At 44.4% G+C, this 19,657-nt stretch overlaps 1 protein-coding gene across 5 annotated transcripts in view; it reads right to left on the minus strand.

Moving 5' to 3' along the window:
- Nucleotides 1-19,657, minus strand: part of FHOD3 (formin homology 2 domain containing 3) — a 482,415-nt gene that overhangs the window by 53,063 nt on the left and 409,695 nt on the right. For all 5 annotated transcript variants that reach the window (XM_066246735.1, XM_066246736.1, XM_066246734.1 and 2 more), the window contains one exon: nt 11,054-11,934. In XM_066246735.1, the coding sequence (XP_066102832.1) occupies nt 11,054-11,934 (881 nt within the window). The remainder of the gene's footprint in view (nt 1-11,053; nt 11,935-19,657) is intronic.

The raw sequence follows: 19,657 nt of genomic DNA on the forward strand, positions 1-19,657 counted from the left end.
TCTGGGGAGACACAGCCCTACTGGCAAACAGCCTGAGAAAAACGCACTACTCAGGTTTCAGCTCTTCCCCTCAACCAGTGTCCATGTGCAAAACAATGTGCATCGACCTATATGGGGACTCTGAGCCGGACACAGCCTTGTCCCCACTTTCAATAGAAGTCAATGGACACGAGCAGACACACCCACACACTCCCCTGGAAGTCAGGAAAAAGCCTCAAAGCATATGAGATAATGGGGAGAGCTATCCCCAGAGATGACTCTCCATGTTCTCAGAGCACTTCCTCCCACTTCCTGAAAGAATAAGATTAAAGTAATATCTGAAATTGAATGATTCAATCTCCAGATTTTATCCAAGAAGTGTTTTAAATGCTTTTCTTCATAATTACAACAGGTTCCACTGGATGCTATTGAACACGCAGTGTCCTGGCTCACGCTTTGCCTGGATGAGGTAGTGGTCATGTAGGGCTAACTCCCTCCTTCCCCCCACAGTAACCTACAGAAGCACCTGCAAGAACAAGGCCAAGTTCTCTCTGTCCAGGAGCACATGTTCATTTCTAAGGATTAGCAGTCACCCATTCTGACCCATTTCAATCATTGTTTTGGGGTTCAAAGTCCTAGGTCAGCAAGTATGACCTTCACTACATCCTTCACATGGTCCTGTGACAGAGAAGCTGTCATCCATCCTCTTCCACAAGGCCGTTAATGCCCCCCTATTCTCCATGCCCACCACCTCCACCCTGAGCCTGCCCCGGCACCCACCATCCCACCACTGGTCTCCTGCTTCTAGCCTCTTCTCTTCCCAATGCTCCCTTCACACACTTGCTAACAGTCTGGCTCAATCACCCATTTCCTTACTGTACTTCTTTGATCGAAAGTCAGTGATTGTCCATTGTTTGAAATTAGAAAAGTAGAAAATTGGTTGACAATGGAAATAGGCTATAAAGCAGAAGCCAAAGAAGAAAGAGTGGTCCTTGTGGAGAAGATCAGGAAATGCTAAATGCCCTTCTAAAGGGATCCAGAACAAAGGGGTAAGATGTGATGGGAAAAAGGTGGAACAGGACTTGGGATGATGACAGGGGGCATAACTTCTAGGCAGGAAATCAGAAAGTTGTTCTGCACTTGATACGAGACCAAATACATCCCAAAAAGCAACATCCAAAGTAGGAAACAACAGACCTCTTGATATATCAATAGAGGGTCTACCTAAAGGAAATAACATCATCATCTTGAGAATAATAAAAGATGTGAATAAATGAGGAACATCATATCCAGGATAGGAAGTCTCAATGTTGTAAGGAGGCTCATTATCTCTCATTGAATATATACATTTAAAGTAATTTTAATAAAAATCCAGCAAGATTTGTTTTTGGAATAACAAACTATTCTAAAGTTACTATGAAAGGTTATGTGTGCAAAAATCAGTATATAGAATTTACTTAGCGATAAAAACATTATAAAACTGATATAATTAAAATGTCTAGCACTAGAATAGCTAGAATGATAGAACAGAAAAAGCTCTTATACGGTAGTCCAGCCCTATCATTCCAACAAAACCACCAGGTTAGTGAGTCACAATTCATTAGGAAAGCCTGATTTCTAAGATGGAACCGAAGAAAGTAACCTGAAGTAAAAAAAATGCCAATATGGCAGGTTAACATCATGATAGAGACTGGATTGCCAGACATCGTCCTTCTTGAGAAGAGAGAAAGCAAGAGTTCAGGCATGGGTAAGAGAGGAAGCAAGGGTACAGGCATGGGTAAGAGAGGAAGCAAGAGTACAGGCATGGGTAAGAGGGGAAGCAAGGGTACAGGCATGGGTAAAAGAGGAAGCAAGGGCACAGGCATGGGTAAGAGAGGAAGCAGGAGTACAGGCATGGGTAAGAGGGGAAGCAAGGGTACAGGCATGGGTAAAAGAGGAAGCAAGGGCACAGGCATGGGTAAGAGAGGAAGCAAGGGCACAGGCATGGGTAAGAGAGGAAGCAGGAGTACAGGCATGGGTAAGAGAGGAAGCAGAAGTACAGGCATGGGTAAGAGAGGAAGCAGGAGCACAGGCATGGGTAAGAGAGGAAGCAAGGGCACAGGCATGGGTAAGAGAGGAAGCAGGAGTACAGGCATGGGTAAGAGAGGAAGCAGGAGTACAGGCATGAGTAAGAGAGGAAGCAAGAGCACAGGCATGGGTAAGAGAGGAAGCAGGAGCACAGGCATGGGTAAGAGAGGAAGCAGGAGCACAGGCATGGGTAAGAGAGGAAGCAGGAGCACAGGCATGGGTAAGAGAGGAAGCAGGAGCACAGGCATGAGTAAGAGAGGAAGCAGGAGCACAGGCATGGGTAAGAGAGGAAGCAGGAGTACAGGCATGAGTAAGAGAGGAAGCAAGAGCACAGGCATGGGTAAGAGAGGAAGCAGGAGCACAGGCATGGGTAAGAGAGGAAGCGGGAGCACAGGCATGGGTAAGAGAGGAAGCGGGAGCACAGGCATGGGTAAGAGAGGAAGCAGGAGCACAGGCATGGGTAAGAGAGGAAGCAGGAGCACAGGCATGGGTAAGAGAGGAAGCAGGAGCACAGGCATGGGTAAGAGAGGAAGCAGGAGCACAGGCATGGGTAAGAGAGGAAGCAGGAGCACAGGCATGGGTAAGAGAGGAAGCAGGAGCACAGGCATGGGTAAGAGTACAAGGATTATGTCACACACCACAAGAGCCCCTTGGCTGACTGGAGTCTCAAGGCATGATCAGTGATGGTTCATGACAAACCCTGAGCAGAAGCAGGAGAAGAGACTAAGTCTTCCAACAGTCTCTTTCTGATTGGCTGTCTTCCCATATTTATTGATATTTATTGATTTGTTGCCTCTTTTGGATATGGATCCCATTTCCTTAAGCAGATATTTCCTGAGTGTCTGTGAAGTGCCTGCTTCTCGAGTGGGGACACTGCCACAAGGACTGTGGAGGGCCAGGAGGCCCATGACACCCACGGTCAGTCCTGGGGAAATAAGAAAGAAGGGTTCCTGCCTCGAGTCTTTGATAAAAGGTCAATCAGCCGAACCTTTGCCCTCTTTCTCTGTAAGCCCCAGAACTATCAGGGAGGAAAAGGTGTTGGAAGGAAGCTCCTATGGGCCCAGCATCCATCCAGGCACAGGACTCTAAGTTAGGAGTTGGACGGAAGTGAAAATGGAAACAACTCTCTCTGGGGTGAGACAGTCACCCCAAGCAAGAGCGGAAGTGATGTTGTGTGGGATTACCTCTGTGGAGCTGCTTCTGAATAGGTTACTTTTCCAAATATGTCCAGAAATGTTCAAGGAAAAGGCACTTTTCTTTTAAGAGGGCCGGGGTATCCTGGAAATAACCCAGTCTCTGGTTTTTGCTTGCAGAAAGCCTTCCTTAGCTGAACCCTGAGCGAAACCCAGCACGGAGCAGAGCCGCCCCTCTGAACCACGGGCCTTTGGGAAGCCTCCGGGATGTCAGCAGCTGCCCTTCCAGAAATACTGAGAAACAGTCTCTGGAGAAATGCTTCAGGCTTAGATACCATGTAGGGCTTTTGTTCGATTTTGCTTTTCACTAAGCCTAGAAGACTGCAGGGGGAGGGGAAGAGGGTGTGGCTAGCCAAACTGGTAAGAGAAAGAAGTTACCCTCTGTGCAAAGGGGTGCTATCAGAGACTTCTTAGAGAGAAGGCACAGAAAAGAACCAAGGCAATTCCACACCTTTGTCCCCAGCTGCCTAGGAGGGCTGAAGGTCCAGCTTCCAGGAAGACAGAAGTGAGCTCCTCTCCAGAAAGAGGTTTCAAACAGGCAGCACCCAAGGCTGCAAGAGTTACCGGATTTCTGAGCACAGAGGAGTTAGCCAATTTAAGTAGTGATTGCTGACTTCCAAGGTGCAGGGCAAGGGCTGAGACTCTTCTCTGCAGCCCTAGGGTCATTTGGTGGTCAGGTTTCTGGGTTGGGGTCTACTCTCTAGAACCAACTAGGTCCAAAAGGTAGGGCCCTGCGAACTCAGCCACTCCAACGGGCAGAAAGTTACATACAATAATAGGAATATTTTCTGGAACGGAAAAGCGAGATGTTCAGGCCCACTCGGGAACCTTGGTACAACAGCCGGGCTTTGATGCAGAGACGATGTCTACCTGCCTCACAGGGAGAAGACATGAAGGAACAAAGTATTGCCTCAAGAATGAGTATTTCAGAATCTGCAAGTAAAGAAACCACTGGATTCACTCAACGACCCCAGAGGTCAGATACCTAGACCAGGCCTGATTTCTCCCCGCCCTCCCCTACCGCCCTAGGGGAGAGCAGACTCAGAGAAGTTGACAGACTTGCTTAAGGTCACACAGGTAGAGGTAGAGCCTAGACCAAATGAAATTTAAAATTGCAATAACAAATCACATAGGTCTTTCGAGGGGTGGGGGAGGAGAGTCTTTTAAGATGGCAAGAGATAAAAATCCCCAAGGGAAGAGTACAAGGATGTGTTCAGAGATGGACTGAAAATTCTCCAAACAAAATGGAATCCAGGGACCACAGAGACAGACTCGGAGTCCCTGAAGCGCCACTGAAACTACCCAGAGGAGCAAGTCATCCAGGTGGGTCAGCTGGGCTCTGACCCAGCATAGCTCTGTGACCTTGGCAGGCCACCGAACCTCTCTGTGCCAGACGGCTCTCTGGCATCTATCTTGCAAGGTTTGTTGTGAGGATGAAAGGAGACAATGGATGCAAAACAATGAGAACAACGCCTGGCCTGTGGCAGCACTACAGAAGTGTCTGCGCGGACTATTAGAATAGTATTGCTGGTATTAATATATAGAAAGTACTTATGTCAATGCCTGGAACATAGCACTTTCTGAGAATTAGTTCTTAGCTATTTTCACCACCAATGACTCCCTTATATCATTTTCATTCTACTGATAACTGCATTTTAAAAATATATAGTCTACCAATGTATATTTTTCATAACGAATGCATCTACCACACTTACTGATCAAAGGCATCTACATAAATAGTGATGGCGGATCAGATCAGTGCTCCTACCCTGACTAGTGAGAGTTTCAGGGGAAAGTATGGAGACTTGATACTCAATGTAGCTTGCAGAGCCGAGTTCCAGGGACCTGGACATCATGGGACTTTGTGAATAACTGTAAATGACTCATGGATGTTCATGGGACTCCATGTGTGCAAGCCCCCAAACACATGGAATCCCAGAGATTAAAATGGGTGCAAAAAATAAGCATGCCCCGCGTGGTACTGAAGACCTCCTTGCAAAGAGAATATTCTGGTTTCTGTTTTTAACAAGGATAATATCATGGTGATTTCCAGACGCCCAATTCTCTTCTGAGGCTGACAGACTGGCCTCCAGGACTGATGGAAAGGGGAGTGCTGGAGAACGAGCAATAGATGCTTCTTCTTTGCTAGAAGACATGGCTCCTCATGACTGAGAGCAGAATGGCAAATGTGAAGTCACCACCATTAACTGGAAGAAACTCAACATCATTTATCTGAGGAGGAAACAGGTCTGATCAACCTACCAACACCCTCTGAAGGAAAACCAGAAAAGGTAGCTTATTTAGAGCAGCACTTTACAACATGGGGTGCACAAGGGATTCTGTAGGACTACCCTTAGACCACAGGGTACTTGGGACCCCACCCCAGTGACCCTGATCGCCACAATCTGGAGTGGGGCACAAGGGTCAAAGCTGTGTAAAACATCTCTCTTGCAGCCGGATTCTCTGATTTAGACTCTCAAGCCTAAAGACTTTGAGATGGGATTTTTAGGGGAGTAAAAAGTTGTTCTTTCAAAAAAAGGAAACAATTTAAAAATAGGAAACAAAAGACAAGGATAAGAGACCATTTCTTAGGATAGAAAGACAGTAAGTAGCAGGGCCCTCGCCTAGCCCCCATTCCCAAAGCAGCAAGGACTAGCCCTGTTGTTTTTGTGAATGATGTGGGATCTAGTCCTTATGGCTACAGACAATGCAGGAAGTTTCCATTGATGTTAAAATGAGCCTGAGGTGCCCCCAAAATGCCCAGCTCCTCCTAGAGCCAAGAGCTGAGCTGTCAGGCCTTCTGCACACAGGCACGATGCCGCGTGGGAGGCCTGAGACTGGGTGTGACAGATTCCTGAGGACACGGCCACACACTCTGCCACAGCTAACCCCACACAGCCAGATTCCGGGGGTGGTTCTTGAAAATAAAACAGAAAACCCTGCTCCACCAGTCCTGGGGCTTCTGTCTGCGGGACACCACGATAAAGAGGGCCAGGGTCCAGGGAAGGGTCTCTGTGAAGGCAGCCACGTCCTTATGAACGAACAGAACAATATGAGGCAAGTAAGGAGGGGAACATGACCAAAGCTGTGGAGGCGTGTGGTCTGGGCAGGTGAACAGGGCATGTTTTCCTGAAATGCAGCCACAAAGGATCACTCCTTTGGATCTTTAAGGAGTAATTTGATGAGCAAATTTTTTTAAAAAATTCAGCCTCTGACAAGTAGATATTCAGCACACAGAACGTGTCACTGCAGAGGATGCCGTGGCTGAAAATAGAAACTAACTAAGGACGTGATTTATTAAAAGGACTCTGTGAGTCTTGGAGAATGTCGCTAAGTTTGAGAGCACTTCCATGAAAGGCGACCGACTTCCCAAAACCCTTCTCAACATCACTGCTGCAGACCCCGGTCTGGCTCAGAGAGACGCTCGTTCTAGAAAAGGCAACGCATTCCTCACTCCCTGCTAACTGCTAAGAGTGACGCCACTGGATATTTTCAAAACTGTTCATTGAGAAAATGACAATGACAATGATGCTGTGATACAGATGTCAGGAAGATGTGACAGCTACGAAATTTTCCTAAGTTCTGTAACAAGGGAGCAGGCAGTATACGTGGGAAAGTATTAAGGCAAAAGACAAAACAACAACAAACACACTAAGTCTGAATAAACACTAACACATCTTTAGTGAGGAATAAAGTTTCTAAGGCATTTGCCTAAACAGGCTCGCTTTATTCTTTTTTTTTTTTTTTTTTTTTTTGTATTTTTCTGAAGCTGGAAACGGGCAAGCAGTCAGACAGACTCCCGCATGCGCCCGACCGGGATCCACCTGGCACGCCCACCAGGAGGCGACGCTCTGCCCACCAGGGGGCGATGCTCTGCCCCTCTGGGGCATCGCTCCGTTGCAACCAGAGCCACTCCAGCGCCTGAGGCAGAGGCCATGGAGCCATCCCCAGCGCCCGGGCCACCTTTTGCTCCAATGGAGCCTTGGCTGTGGGAGGGGAAGAGAGAGACAGAGAGGAAGGAGAGGGGGAGGGGTGGAGAAGCAGATGGGCGCCTCTCCTGTGTGCCCTGGCCGGGAATCAAACCCGGGACTTCCACACACCAGGCTGATGCTCTACCACTGAACCAACTGGCCAGGGCCACGCTAAATTCTTAAGTTTAGGAAAAAAGTATTAATTTCCCATACTTGCGGTCTGAGTTTCTATAGCAGAGGCCAACTATAAAACAGTTACATCTTCAATGTTAATATAGTTTATCTAGTACCCTAACCTAGACATCATCATCTCTGAAATTTTTTAAAATGTCATAGCAAACAATGTCTGATACATTTAGAAACTTCAAGGTAAATGAAGTTGGACAAATTTCGCCCAATCTATTCTACAGTCCCCTCTCCATGATGAGCCTAGTGGACCCAAGGTAAGACAGAACTGAATCCCCAGAGGAAAGCCACGCCCCTTTTTGGGTAGATGTGTCCTCTTCCATCCCACATCTATCTCGGTCTGTCTACAACTCGGGATAGAAAAGCTGTCTATTGGGAGCAAAAAGACTTTGCTCCCCTTGATTAGGCACAGGTTAAAAGGCTACTTCCTGGGGCTCGTCAGGATGATGTCACGTTCATGCCGGGTACATCCCCAGAGCCCCAAGGGCTTTCTGCCCTTAGATCTTTTTCTGGGGTCACTTTTTCTCCTATGTGATTCTCCACATCTTAGGCCAACAGTAGAAACACAACATGATGAAATTTAGCACAGGATTTCTGTCTTTCTCCACCAAACATAATTAAAGTAATCTTACTGAAAAGTTGTGTGTATTTCCTGCTGAGAGACAATAAAGTAGATCCAATTCCAGAAACTAATTGGAAAGGAAACCAAAAAGAACATTTTTCTGTTCTTATCATTTCCATTAAGTGGTAGCTCAGCCTTGGCTCTCGCTCACGAATCTTTGTTTGGGGGGTGACCTGGACGGCCATAACCATGACCTTTTATGACTCTGCTCTCGTGTTCAGTTTTCTGATGGAAACTAAAACAGATTCCTTTTGCTAAGCGTTGTCTTGTAAAATCTACTTCATTTTCTTTTTGTTACACTCTATTGTGCTTAATAAAAAACTTCTCATGAGCCAGAATTCGGAAGTGGCTGTTTACAGCTGTGTTTCATACAAATCAGTTGTGGATTAGAAACAGAAGTTGAAACTGGTTAGATATGTAGTGGGAACATACACATAGTGGATTCAGCTCTCCAGTGTATTGTGTTTTAAACCTAATTTGCATTCTCATCTTTTGTGACATTTGTAAATTAACCCCTGCTCACATTTTCTATCCCCCAGAAACTGGCGGCATGGGCTCCTGAGTCCTGTTGTAGAAAATTCTACAGTCAGTTTGGTAAATTTTTCAATATATCACTTTCCTCTTAGGCTCTCACTTTATAAACACCAGGCAAACATTTGTCCTTTATCTAGGCAATAAACTGTTTTAAGAGGTCACCATGTACTTCAAGCAAGAATGAAACTTTGGGCTCCTAACAGGGCACCAACTGGACTTACTGCTGACCACAGAGGAACCAAGAGGAGGGAGGTAGGGGAACTGTCCATTATGGGTCTTCTGAAGGAAGCTTTTAATTCTTACCATTTCCTTTGTAAAAAGGATGTCAGAAGTGCCTTCTCTGCCAAACTGTCACTCTCTTTTATTTCTCCTACCTCGCTGTCAAGGGCCAGCCTCTCCCCAGCAATCTTTGAGGGTGATGAGCAACCAAGGGAGACCTCGAGGGCGCGGCCAGCCAAGGGAGACTCCGAGGGCGCGGCCAGCCGAGGGAGACTCCGAGGGCGCGGCCAGCCACATGAGCTGATGGGGGGGGGGGGGCAGAGACAGCCAACTAGATCAGAGGACCAGAGGGTGGAATGAGTGACATTAAGTTCTGAGTAGCTCCTGGCAACCAGAGACTGCTGTTTTAACTCAGCCAGCTCAGTCTTCTCCAAATGCCAGGACTGACTTTAAGAACTGAAGGAGTGCTGGGCATTTAGCTTAGAGTGTCGGCGTGGTGTGTGGAAATCCTGAGTTTGATTCCCAGTCAGGGCACACAGGAGAAGCAACCATTTGCTTCTCCACCCCTCCCCCTCCCCTTCTCTCCCTCTTTCCCTCCCCTCGCCAATGCTCCAGTGGTTTGAGCAAAGTTGATCCCAGGCACTGAGGGCAGCTCCATGGCCTCACCTCAAGTACTAAAGTAGCTACGTTGCCAAGCAAGGAAGCAATGTCCCAGATGGGCAGAGCATCGCCCCATAGTAGGCTTGCCTAGTGGATCCCGGTCGGGTGCATGTGGGAGTCTGTCTCTCTGCTTTCCCACCTCCCCTTAATGAAAAAAAAAAAAAAAAAGAACTGAAAGGGGGCACCCAGGCAGCTCAGCACCACATGTTAACAGTCCTGGGAAAGTCAGGACACAGAGACACCTAGAGTGAGTGAGTGCCCAGCATCACTTTCTCAGGTGTCATTCTCTAGAGAGGACAAAGGCAGGTCTACTTTCAGCTAAAGGAGGGGGCTGATTTGGCATGATTTTCTGTACGAGAGTCCAGGGCTTTGGGTTTATAAACAGGAGAGGGCTTTAATTCTGGCTGGGGGGATGGTTCCCAAGGCTGGAGACAAGGTAGGCTCACAGCCTCCCTGAGACCAGGCAGAAATCAACATGAGGCTGAAGGCGAGCTCTGGAGGAGCACACACAGTTCCCGCCCTCTCCACAACGTGAGTTTTAACAGGAAGCTGACCAATTACAGCTCCCCTGCCTGGCCTGTCAGCAAAACACAGAGGTGACAGGCACTAACTCTGTCACCAGATTCCTGTCTGAAGGATGCTTTCGTCCTGAGGATGCTCGCTGCACCTAGAGCGTTTTGATTCAGAACAGGCTGACTGGTAAGTCAGGGCACCTGACTCAGGCAGCTCTATCCTCACCCCACACAATGACACATGGAGAAACATGTGCAGCTAGAACTGGTTCATGAGGATAAGTTCTTGTATACTCACTCTAAATTATACTTTACAAAGTGTTTTCTTAGACCCCTAGATCCTGAGAAGGATCGTCTTAAACCTGTTTTATATCTGTCACACACCCAGAATCACAAGGGTTTCATAAAAACAGTTCTTTAAGTGCTAGAAAGAAGACTCTTAATGCAGCAAATCATTAGAAATAAAATCTGTCATCCAGTACGCTGCAGCTACTCTATCAGTGTTCACTAACCATGACTTTACTGTTAATGTCCGGTAACTTCACGCACAGCACTTTCCGTTTATAAAAACGGATGCAACATCACTCTTAAAAATACCACAGCAGCAATGCCTACCGAGTTCTCAGACATTTATGACCAATCACGTGGTTACCGCTGAGGGTCAAACGACTACTACCAGCTATAACCAATGAAGGTGAGAGTAATTAAACACATCTCCCGGGGAAAGTCAACATGTTTGATAAATTAGCAAGTGTACTCTGCTCTGGCTGAGGTTAACCTCTGCCGTTGGGCTCTGCTAATATTGCTGGGTTAATCTTTTTGTCTTTTTCTCCAGATTATTTGGAAGCTACTTTACCCAATGGTGTTACTAAGATGCCTTGTTAGCTATTGAGGTTCCTTGCTCACTTAGCTTACATCTAGGATGTCTAGGACATGGCACAAAAGTAATGTATTAAAGGTCAGATTTTTCCTCTAACACCTCCCCCCCCCTTTTTTTTTACCAAATAGCAAAAGCAACACAAAGGGCAGTTTATATACAAATCTCTTGGTCCTACTCAACAGCTTCAGATAACTCTGTAAATCAAGAAGCATGCCAGGTGCTAGAGGTACCTTTGAGACGGACAGTTCCTTAGATTTAGACTCGAACAGGTGCTCCAGCCTGGAAGTGTCCACTTTAATAGGTTCCAGTTTTGACCACAGGAATTCTCTGCAGCGGCGGTTGTTCTTACACGGCCACTCAAAAGGCCGCACTTCGTTCCAGAAAAGACGGATGGTCTTCTTTTTCTTCGTGAATGCCGGCTGACCCCTGGGTACCTGGGGCCACCCTAAGCCCTGAGGAGCATTGAGTACTGGAGGAGGAGCCAATAAATTACCGGGGACTGGAGGGGGAGGCACGCTGTCCAGCAAGGGCGGAGGGGGTGGGGGCGGCAAACCCAGAAAGGTAGGTGGGGGCGGGGGAGGCGGCCCCGGGGCCTCCCCATGACCCAGGTCCACGTCCAGGACATCGATGTCATCCTCCTCCCCTAGGTCGGTAAAATCCATGTCTTGGATTCTGAGCTCCCTAGGATTGGCCATGAGCTGGTCCCAGATGTAGTCAGATTCCGTCTTGGGCTGTGCGGATGTTTTCTCTGGGACCTTGTCATCGGTCTCAGCGTCGGAGGAGATGGATCCTCTCCCAAGGTCCCCGCTGTTAAACTTCTCAGCAAAGGCTTTCACGCTGCCCCGATTGTCCAGGCAGCCAATGTTCACCGTCCTGATGCTCTCGTCCTGGGCCAGGGAGTGGGCCTGCAAGGTGGATATCCTGCTGGCCAGGCTGGCCACCGCCTCCGCCCCCTGCTCCGTGCCCACCGGCTGGCCCTCGCCCTTCTCCTCGGCATCCGTGGGCTTTCTGTTATGGGCATACAGCATGTCCAGCATGAACCGTTTGTTGGTGAGGATGTCGCCACACTGTTCATTTACACTGGCATCCTGAACACCCGTGGGCCACAAACCTGAAAGCATGTAAGAGGGGAAAAAATGAGAAAGTAGCAGGGGCCTCCATACCACCAGAAAACCAATTAGGTAATAGGTGGGCTTTCCACACAGAGCCACTTCAAAGAAGACAGGGAAACAAAGCAATTGAAGAGGAAGGTGGTTGTGGCTGACAAAACACTCTTGACTCCCAATGACCCACTGCAGGACCCAGGACTCATGTAGGTGTGACTCTGCTCGTAGCTTCTGCCTAGGCTCATGGGAGAACTGTTGCTGACCTTTACTACTCACTGGAGACAGCTGGTCAGGACCCACCCAGCCACAAGGCAACCAAAGGGCTTTTGTCCTAACTAGACACAGGGAGGCAAAGAAGATGCTCCCTCCCCCACAAAGGTGCTGGAAAGGCTGTGGAGTTGTTTCTTCCCCACCCCACCACATCTGCACCAGGGTAGTTCAAATTACCTGGAGAAATGCACAGATCATGCCATTGGTTGCAATTTAAGTTCACGGTCACTAGTCTTCAGGAGATTCTTAAAGCTGCCTGGCAGTCTTATCTAAGACCTTTCCTGGATAACCTTGACACCCACCCTCTCTCCTCTAATTTCCCTCACCTATCTCATCTTCACACAACATGGCCTTGCTTCCTAGTTCAATAATGTAACAGACAAAATCAGAGGAGATCGTCGGGGCTCTTCAGCCCACCTCCACCACCCTGCCTGCACCTGAATGCCAACCATGACCTCCGTCCAGTAACTACTGATACACTGCCCATCTTAGCAGGAGTCAAGTGCTCTACTTGTGCATTTGGAAACCACTCCAGCCTCTCTCTGTCCTGCATCGCCCATGCTCCTCCCACATGACCTTACTACTGGCAAATGAACATGGTATAATTTCACCCATCTTAAAACAGACAAAAACCTCCACTTATCCCTCCTGCTATAATCCAATGTTTCTCCTTTCCTTTAAATTAAAGATGCTTATGAGTTTTTGCTCACTGTCTCCAACTTCTCTATTTTCTCTTGAACCAGTTTCAGGAAGATTTTGATCCCACCACCTTTCAAAGCCACTCCTTTCCAGGTGACCAATGACTTGCCGGTTGCACTAACCCCAGCTGATCACTCCTTCCTTTCTATATTTATCTCCATCACTTGGCTTCCAGGACTTGCTCTCAGCAGGTTTGCTTCCTTCTTTCTGGCTACTCCTTCTCAGTATCTTGTGCTGGTTCCTCCTTATTCTTTAACCTTGAAATGTCGTAGACCTCTTCTCTCTATCTATCCTCACTCTTAGTCATCATCTAATCCAGTCTTAGGGCTTTAAATACCACCTGCTGCAACTTACTCCCATTCCCCTCACTGAACCTGCTTCTCCTGCATTTCCTATTTCAGGTATGGAAACTTCATCCATCTTTCCAACAATTTTAAAAACCTTGGAGTTATCCTTGACTACTCCTTTTATCCCACACATCTAACACAGCAGGGCACCCTGTTAGCTAACTCATGTCATATCCAGAATCCAGCCACTTTTCTTACCTCCTCCTGGTGTCACAATCTGGGCTAAGCCAGCATGGTTTCTTGCCTACAGCATTGAATGGTCTTACTGGACTCAGTCTCAACTCCTGCTCCTCTACAGTCAGATCTTCATACCAGCACCCATTCATGATCAAAACTCTCAACAAAGTGGGAATACAGGAAACATACCTCAACATGATAAAGGCCATCTCTGACAAACCCACAGCCAACATCATATTCAATGGGCAAAAATTAAAAGCAATCCCCTTAACATCAGGAACAAGGCAGGGGTGCCCCCTTTCACCACTCTTATTCAACATAGTTCTGGAAGTCCTAGCCATAGCAATCAGACAAGAAAAAGAAATAAGAGGCATCCAAATTGGAAAAGAAGAAGTAAAACTATTATTATTTGCAGATGATATGATATTGTATATAGAAAATCCTAAAGTCTCAGTCAAAAAACTACTTGACCTGATAAATGAATTCAGCAAGGTGGCAGGATATAAAATTAATACTCAGAAATCAGAGGCATTTTTATATACTAACAATAAACTGTCAGAAAGAGAAATTAAGGAAGCAATTCTCTTCACCATTGCAACCAAAAAAATAAAGTACCTAGGAATAAATTTTACCAGGGAGATTAAAGACTTGTACTCGGAAAATTATAAAACATTGATAAAAGAAATCAGGGAAGTGGAAGCATATACCATGCTCATGGTTAGGAAGAATAAACATCATTAAAATGTCAATATTATCCAAAGCAATTTATAAATTCAATGCAATACCAATTAAAATACCAATGACTTACTTCAAAGATATAGAACACATATTCCAAAAATTTACATGGAACCAAAAGAGAACATGAATAGCCTCAGCAATCTTGAAAAGGAAGAATTAAGTGGGAGGTATCACACTTCCCGATATCAAGTTATACTACAAGGCCATTGAACTCAAAACAGCCTGATACTGGCATAAGAATAGGCATACATATCAATGGAACAGAACTGAGAACACAGAAATAAACCCACACTTTTATGGACAACTGATATTTGACAAAGGAGGTAAGAGCATACATTAAAGTAAAGACAGCCTCTTCAACAAATGGTGTTGGGAAAATTGGACAGCTACCTGCAAAAAATTGAAACTAGACCACCAACTTACACCATTCACAAAAATAAATTCAAAATGGATAAAAGACTTAAATGTAAGCCGTGAAACTATAAGCATCTTAGAAGAAAACATAGGCAGTAAGCTCTCTGATATCTCTCGCAGCAATATATTTGCCGATTTATCTCCACGAGCAAGGGAAATAAAAGACAGGATAAACAAATGGGACTATATCAAACTAAAAAGCTTTTGCACAGCTAAAGACAATAAGGACAGAATAAAAAGACAAACTACACAATGGGAGAATATATTTCACAATATGTCTGATAAGGGGTTATTAACCAAAATTTATAAAGAACTTGTAAAACTCAAAACCAGGAAGACAAACAATCCAATCAAAAAATGAGTGAAAGAAATGAATAGACGCTTCTCCAAAGAGGACATACAGATGGCCAATAGGCATATGAAAAAATGCTCAACATCACTAATCATTAGAGAAATGCAAATTAAAACCACAAAGAGCCTGACCAAGCAGTGGCACAGTGGATAGAGCGTCGGACTAGGATGCAGAGGACCCAGGTTCGAGACCCCGAGGTCGACAGCTTGAGCGCAGGCTCATCTGGTTTGAGCAAAAGCCCACCAGCTTGAACCCAAGGTCACTGGCTCCAGCAAGTGGTTACTCGGTCTGCTGAAGGCCCGTGGTCAAGGCACGTATGAGAAAGCAATCAATGAACAACTAAGGTGTTGCAACATGCAATGAAAAACTAATGATTGATGCTTCTCATCTCTCTTTGTTCCTGTCTGTCTGTCCCTGTCTATCCCTCTCTCTGCCTCTCTGTCTCTGTAAAAAAATAAATAAAATTAAAAAAAAAACCGCAATGAAATATCATCTCACACCAGTCAGAATGGTGCTCATCAACAAAACAACACAGAGTAAGTGCTGGCAAGGATGTGGAGAAAAGGGAACCCTCCTGCACTGCTGGTGGGAATGCTGACTGGTGCAGCCACTGTGGAAAAGAGTATGGAGATTCCTCAAAAAATTAAAAATCAAACTGCCTTTTGACCCAGCTATCCCACCTTTAGGAATATACCCCAAGGACACCACAGCACTGTTTGAAAAGAAGAAATGCACCCCCATGTTTATTGGCAGCACTGTTCACAATAGAGAAGATCTGGAAACAGCTCAAGTGTCCATCAGTGAATGAGTGGATTAAAAAGCTTTGGTGCATATATACTATGGAATACTACTCAGCCATAAGAAATGATCACATCGGATCATTTACAACAACATGGATGGACCTTGATAACATTATAGTGAGTGAAATAAGTAAATCAGAAAAAACTAAGAACTATATGATTCCATACATAGGTGGGACATAAAAATGAGACTCAGAGTCATGGACAAGAGTGTGGGGGTTATGGGGTATGGGGGGTAGAGGGGGTTGGGGGAGGGGAGGAGCACAAAGAAAACCAGTTAGAAGGTGAAGGATGACAATTGGACTTTGGGTGATGGGAATGCAGCATAATCAAATGTCAAAATAACCTAGAGATGTTTTCTCTGAACATATGTACCCTGTTTTATCGATGTCACCCATTAAAATTAATTTAAAAAAAAACATGGAGCAGTAAGGAGGCTTGTATGATCCAAATAGCTCCTTAAAGTCTCCTTCTGCTAAAAATAAAAAAATAAAAAAAAAACCCAAAAAACAGAAGACAGTGTTTGAGCATGATGGAAAAATCTGGTTATTTGGAGTCCCTATAATTGGTCATACAGTCCTGTAAATAGGGTGACTGCTTTGACACCAGGAAACTACAGCAGATAAAGTGGCCAACTCTCTCACACCAGATTGCCTTTCTCTTTCTCCATTTATTGGCAAATGTTGGCAATTTCTTATTTTGGCAACAGGAAGAAGAGCATAATCAGGTAACATTTTAAATGCTGTGTTTATTCACTTAGGTCCTCCTATATGGTTATGTGATGTGCTTCTTTGCCCCTAGTTTTTCCTTTGCTCTGAAGTCTACTTTATCTGATATTAATACAGCTACTCCTGCTTTTCCTTATTAATGCTGGCATGTTATATCTTTTACCAACGTTTAACTTTTCATCTGCCCGTGTCATTTTTGAAATGAATGAATTGACAGCATAGAGTTGGATTGTGTTTTTATCCACTCTGCAAATCTCAGTCTTCCAATTTAAGGTAATTATTGATATGTTAGTGCTTAAGCCTGCCATTTTATTTGTTTTGTGTCCTTTATCTCAGTTCTTATTTCTTCCTTCTCACTCACAGTAACTTACTTGAACATGTCTTAGAATTTCAATTTGAGTTATACTGTTTTGGAGTATGCTACTTGGTGTAATTTTCCTAATAGTTGTTCTAGGTGTTATAATATATACATTAACTCATTAGTCTACTTGTATTGATATTTTACTACTTTGCAGTATAGAACCTTACTTCCATTTAGATCCCTTTATCCTCCCCTTTTTAATATTATTGTCAAAAGTATTTTTTCTATGTATATTAAACACAAAACCAAATAGAATTTTTGCTTCCAACTTTAAATATGATTTAATAAACTCATGAGAGAAAAGACAGGTATTTTAGTTAACCCCTATTTTTATCCATTCTGTTCTTCCTTTCTGAAATTTCAAGTCTTCTTCTGTCTTCATTTTCTTTTTGTTTGGATAGTTTGTTTTATCTATTCTTTAAGAGTAGGTCTGCTAGTGACAGATATTCTTAGTTTTTCTTTAATTGTAAATATTTATTTTCCCTTCATTCTTAAAGGTTATTTTTGCTGTATATAGAATTCATGGTTGACACATCTGGTTATTTGGAAGCTACTGGGTGGGTTGTTGGGGGTAGGACATCAATAGATTTTTCTATTAGTGCTTGTCTAGGGTAGGGAATATATTAATAGCCAAAAAGATGGTCTGTTCTGTTAGGCTAGGCCTTTTCCAATCCTTTGGCTAGGGTAATAGACTTTACTTGGTGCTTCATTGACACAGCATTCAAGACAGGTTCCTACGCAATCTGTCTTCTTTCCACCTTTCAGAGTTTTGCCTATGATTGGTTGTTCTGTTATGCCCAGGATGTTTATATTTTAGTTGTAAGAGGGAGAACCTGAGAGAAATTGAGCTTCTCCATCTTAGCCAGATGGCTCTTCATTCATTTATTCACCAATGGTTTTGTGAGCCCCTACCATGTTCTGGACACCCAACTTGGAAGTCTGAACTCACAATGAACAAGACAGACATCCTCATCCTCCCAAAGCTTACATTCAAATGGACACAAAGAACAGTTAGACAAGTAATGACAAAATGTGATGAATGCTATGATAAAGCCTCTCCATACAATAATACATGAAACAGAACACAGGAAACAAATAAACAGGACACTACACAGCTGGAATACGTTGACTCTCTTTCAAACCTTACTAGTTCAGATACAATCATAGGAATAATATTGGATATCATTTTGATTGTCTTTGTGATTTAGTTGAGAACATTCTGAAAAGGAAGAGCTACACAGACAAAGCTGTCCGACTCCACAGCTGCTAATAGTGTCTGTGAGCAGTGGGATTCTTTTCAGAATCAAAGAGCTACCACATAAAAACATGATCACACCTCTTAAAAGCACCAGACTGAAGCAGAAAAATCACTGTGAAGCCTAATTCCTGAGTGTATATCCTTGGACACCACCAGCTCTTGTTAGGAAGTCGATGGCCCTGCACTGGGAGCAAAATCTCCATTTTTGGAAAGTTGTCCTTATTTGGAAGAATATTGGACAATATGATCCAAGAAAGTTCTGTTCCCTGGCTTATTTTTACTAAGACAACTTGTTGATATGTTTTAGGCCTGCTCAAACTAGTTATGAAGAATAATTCTGATAGCTATTCATAGTAAATAAAACATTTTAAGGCCAAACTGATCAAGAAGACTTGACCACCTTGTACTCTTACTCTGGCCATAATTACATTAAATGTGAATAAACAAGTAGAATTTGGGAGACTAACTGTAATCTGACTTGGAAAAAAAAATTAAGTATTAATATATTTAATATCTCTTAGCACTTAGGTCTTCAACAAGACACAAGCCTTTCAATGCAATATTTCCTAAAATAGAAATTAATCACATCTTTCTGTCTTCTTTTTTTTTTACCTGTATCATAGGACTAGTAATGTAGAGAATAAAATCTAATATAACTGGTGAAGGCTCAACGATTAACTATTTTAGATGAAGCCATTGAATGACAGGTTTCATGGGAGACATTATAGCTCCATTCATTCATTCATTCATTCATTCATTCATTCATTCAATTTTCTGTCACACACCCATGCTTCAGAGACAATGTATTCTTAATCTGTGAACTAACAAGGCAGACATAGGTCATGCCATTGGCTGGCAGGCCCTTACAGAGCCTTCATGCTACCCTCAGGCTTGAATGCATGTCAGTCTGCGGCAGAATGAAGGTTGGCCTGTAAGACATGATCCAACAGTGACAACTGTGCATCGAGAGAGAGGTGGCTCCCTAACGTCCTGACAGCACTCAAGTCAGGAGTGAAAAATCAACCCCATGGTTTCACAAAGAAATAATAATTCAAACGATTATATTAGTTATTTGCAATTCCTACAACCCTCTGTAGCTCCCTCCACAAGTCCCTACTGAGGACTAACATTACCTTTAATCCTGAATCATAGTCACCATTACGTAGGTGAACTGAACATCAGAATATCAAATATAATACTAAAAAGATATACTCCCCTAAAAAGAGCATGTACTTTGTACCAAAGAAGAGCATGGTCCTGAGTCTGCTGTATAAAATGACTTAAACTATGTCCATGCCAGTAGAGTGCATCTGTGGACATGAGCGCTGCGAACTGCCCCTTTCTGGAAGTCCTCATTTGATTCCCTTTACACAAATTTGGACTGGTCTGAGATGTTGTCATAACGGTTTAACACGTGTCACTGGAAAAACTCAAGTGAGTAGACAACAACATGGCATGTCTCTAAATTTAAATCAGGAAAGAGTCACAGTGAACTATGAACAATTAGAAGGAAATGAGGAATAAGGGGCTCAGTCCTCAGAACGGGGGCTCTGTCACCCTCACGTTCGGGCTCTTTCCCACCTG

Source organism: Saccopteryx bilineata, chromosome 11, assembly GCF_036850765.1.
Source record: "Saccopteryx bilineata isolate mSacBil1 chromosome 11, mSacBil1_pri_phased_curated, whole genome shotgun sequence".
NCBI classification, from domain to species: Eukaryota; Metazoa; Chordata; class Mammalia; order Chiroptera; family Emballonuridae; genus Saccopteryx; species Saccopteryx bilineata.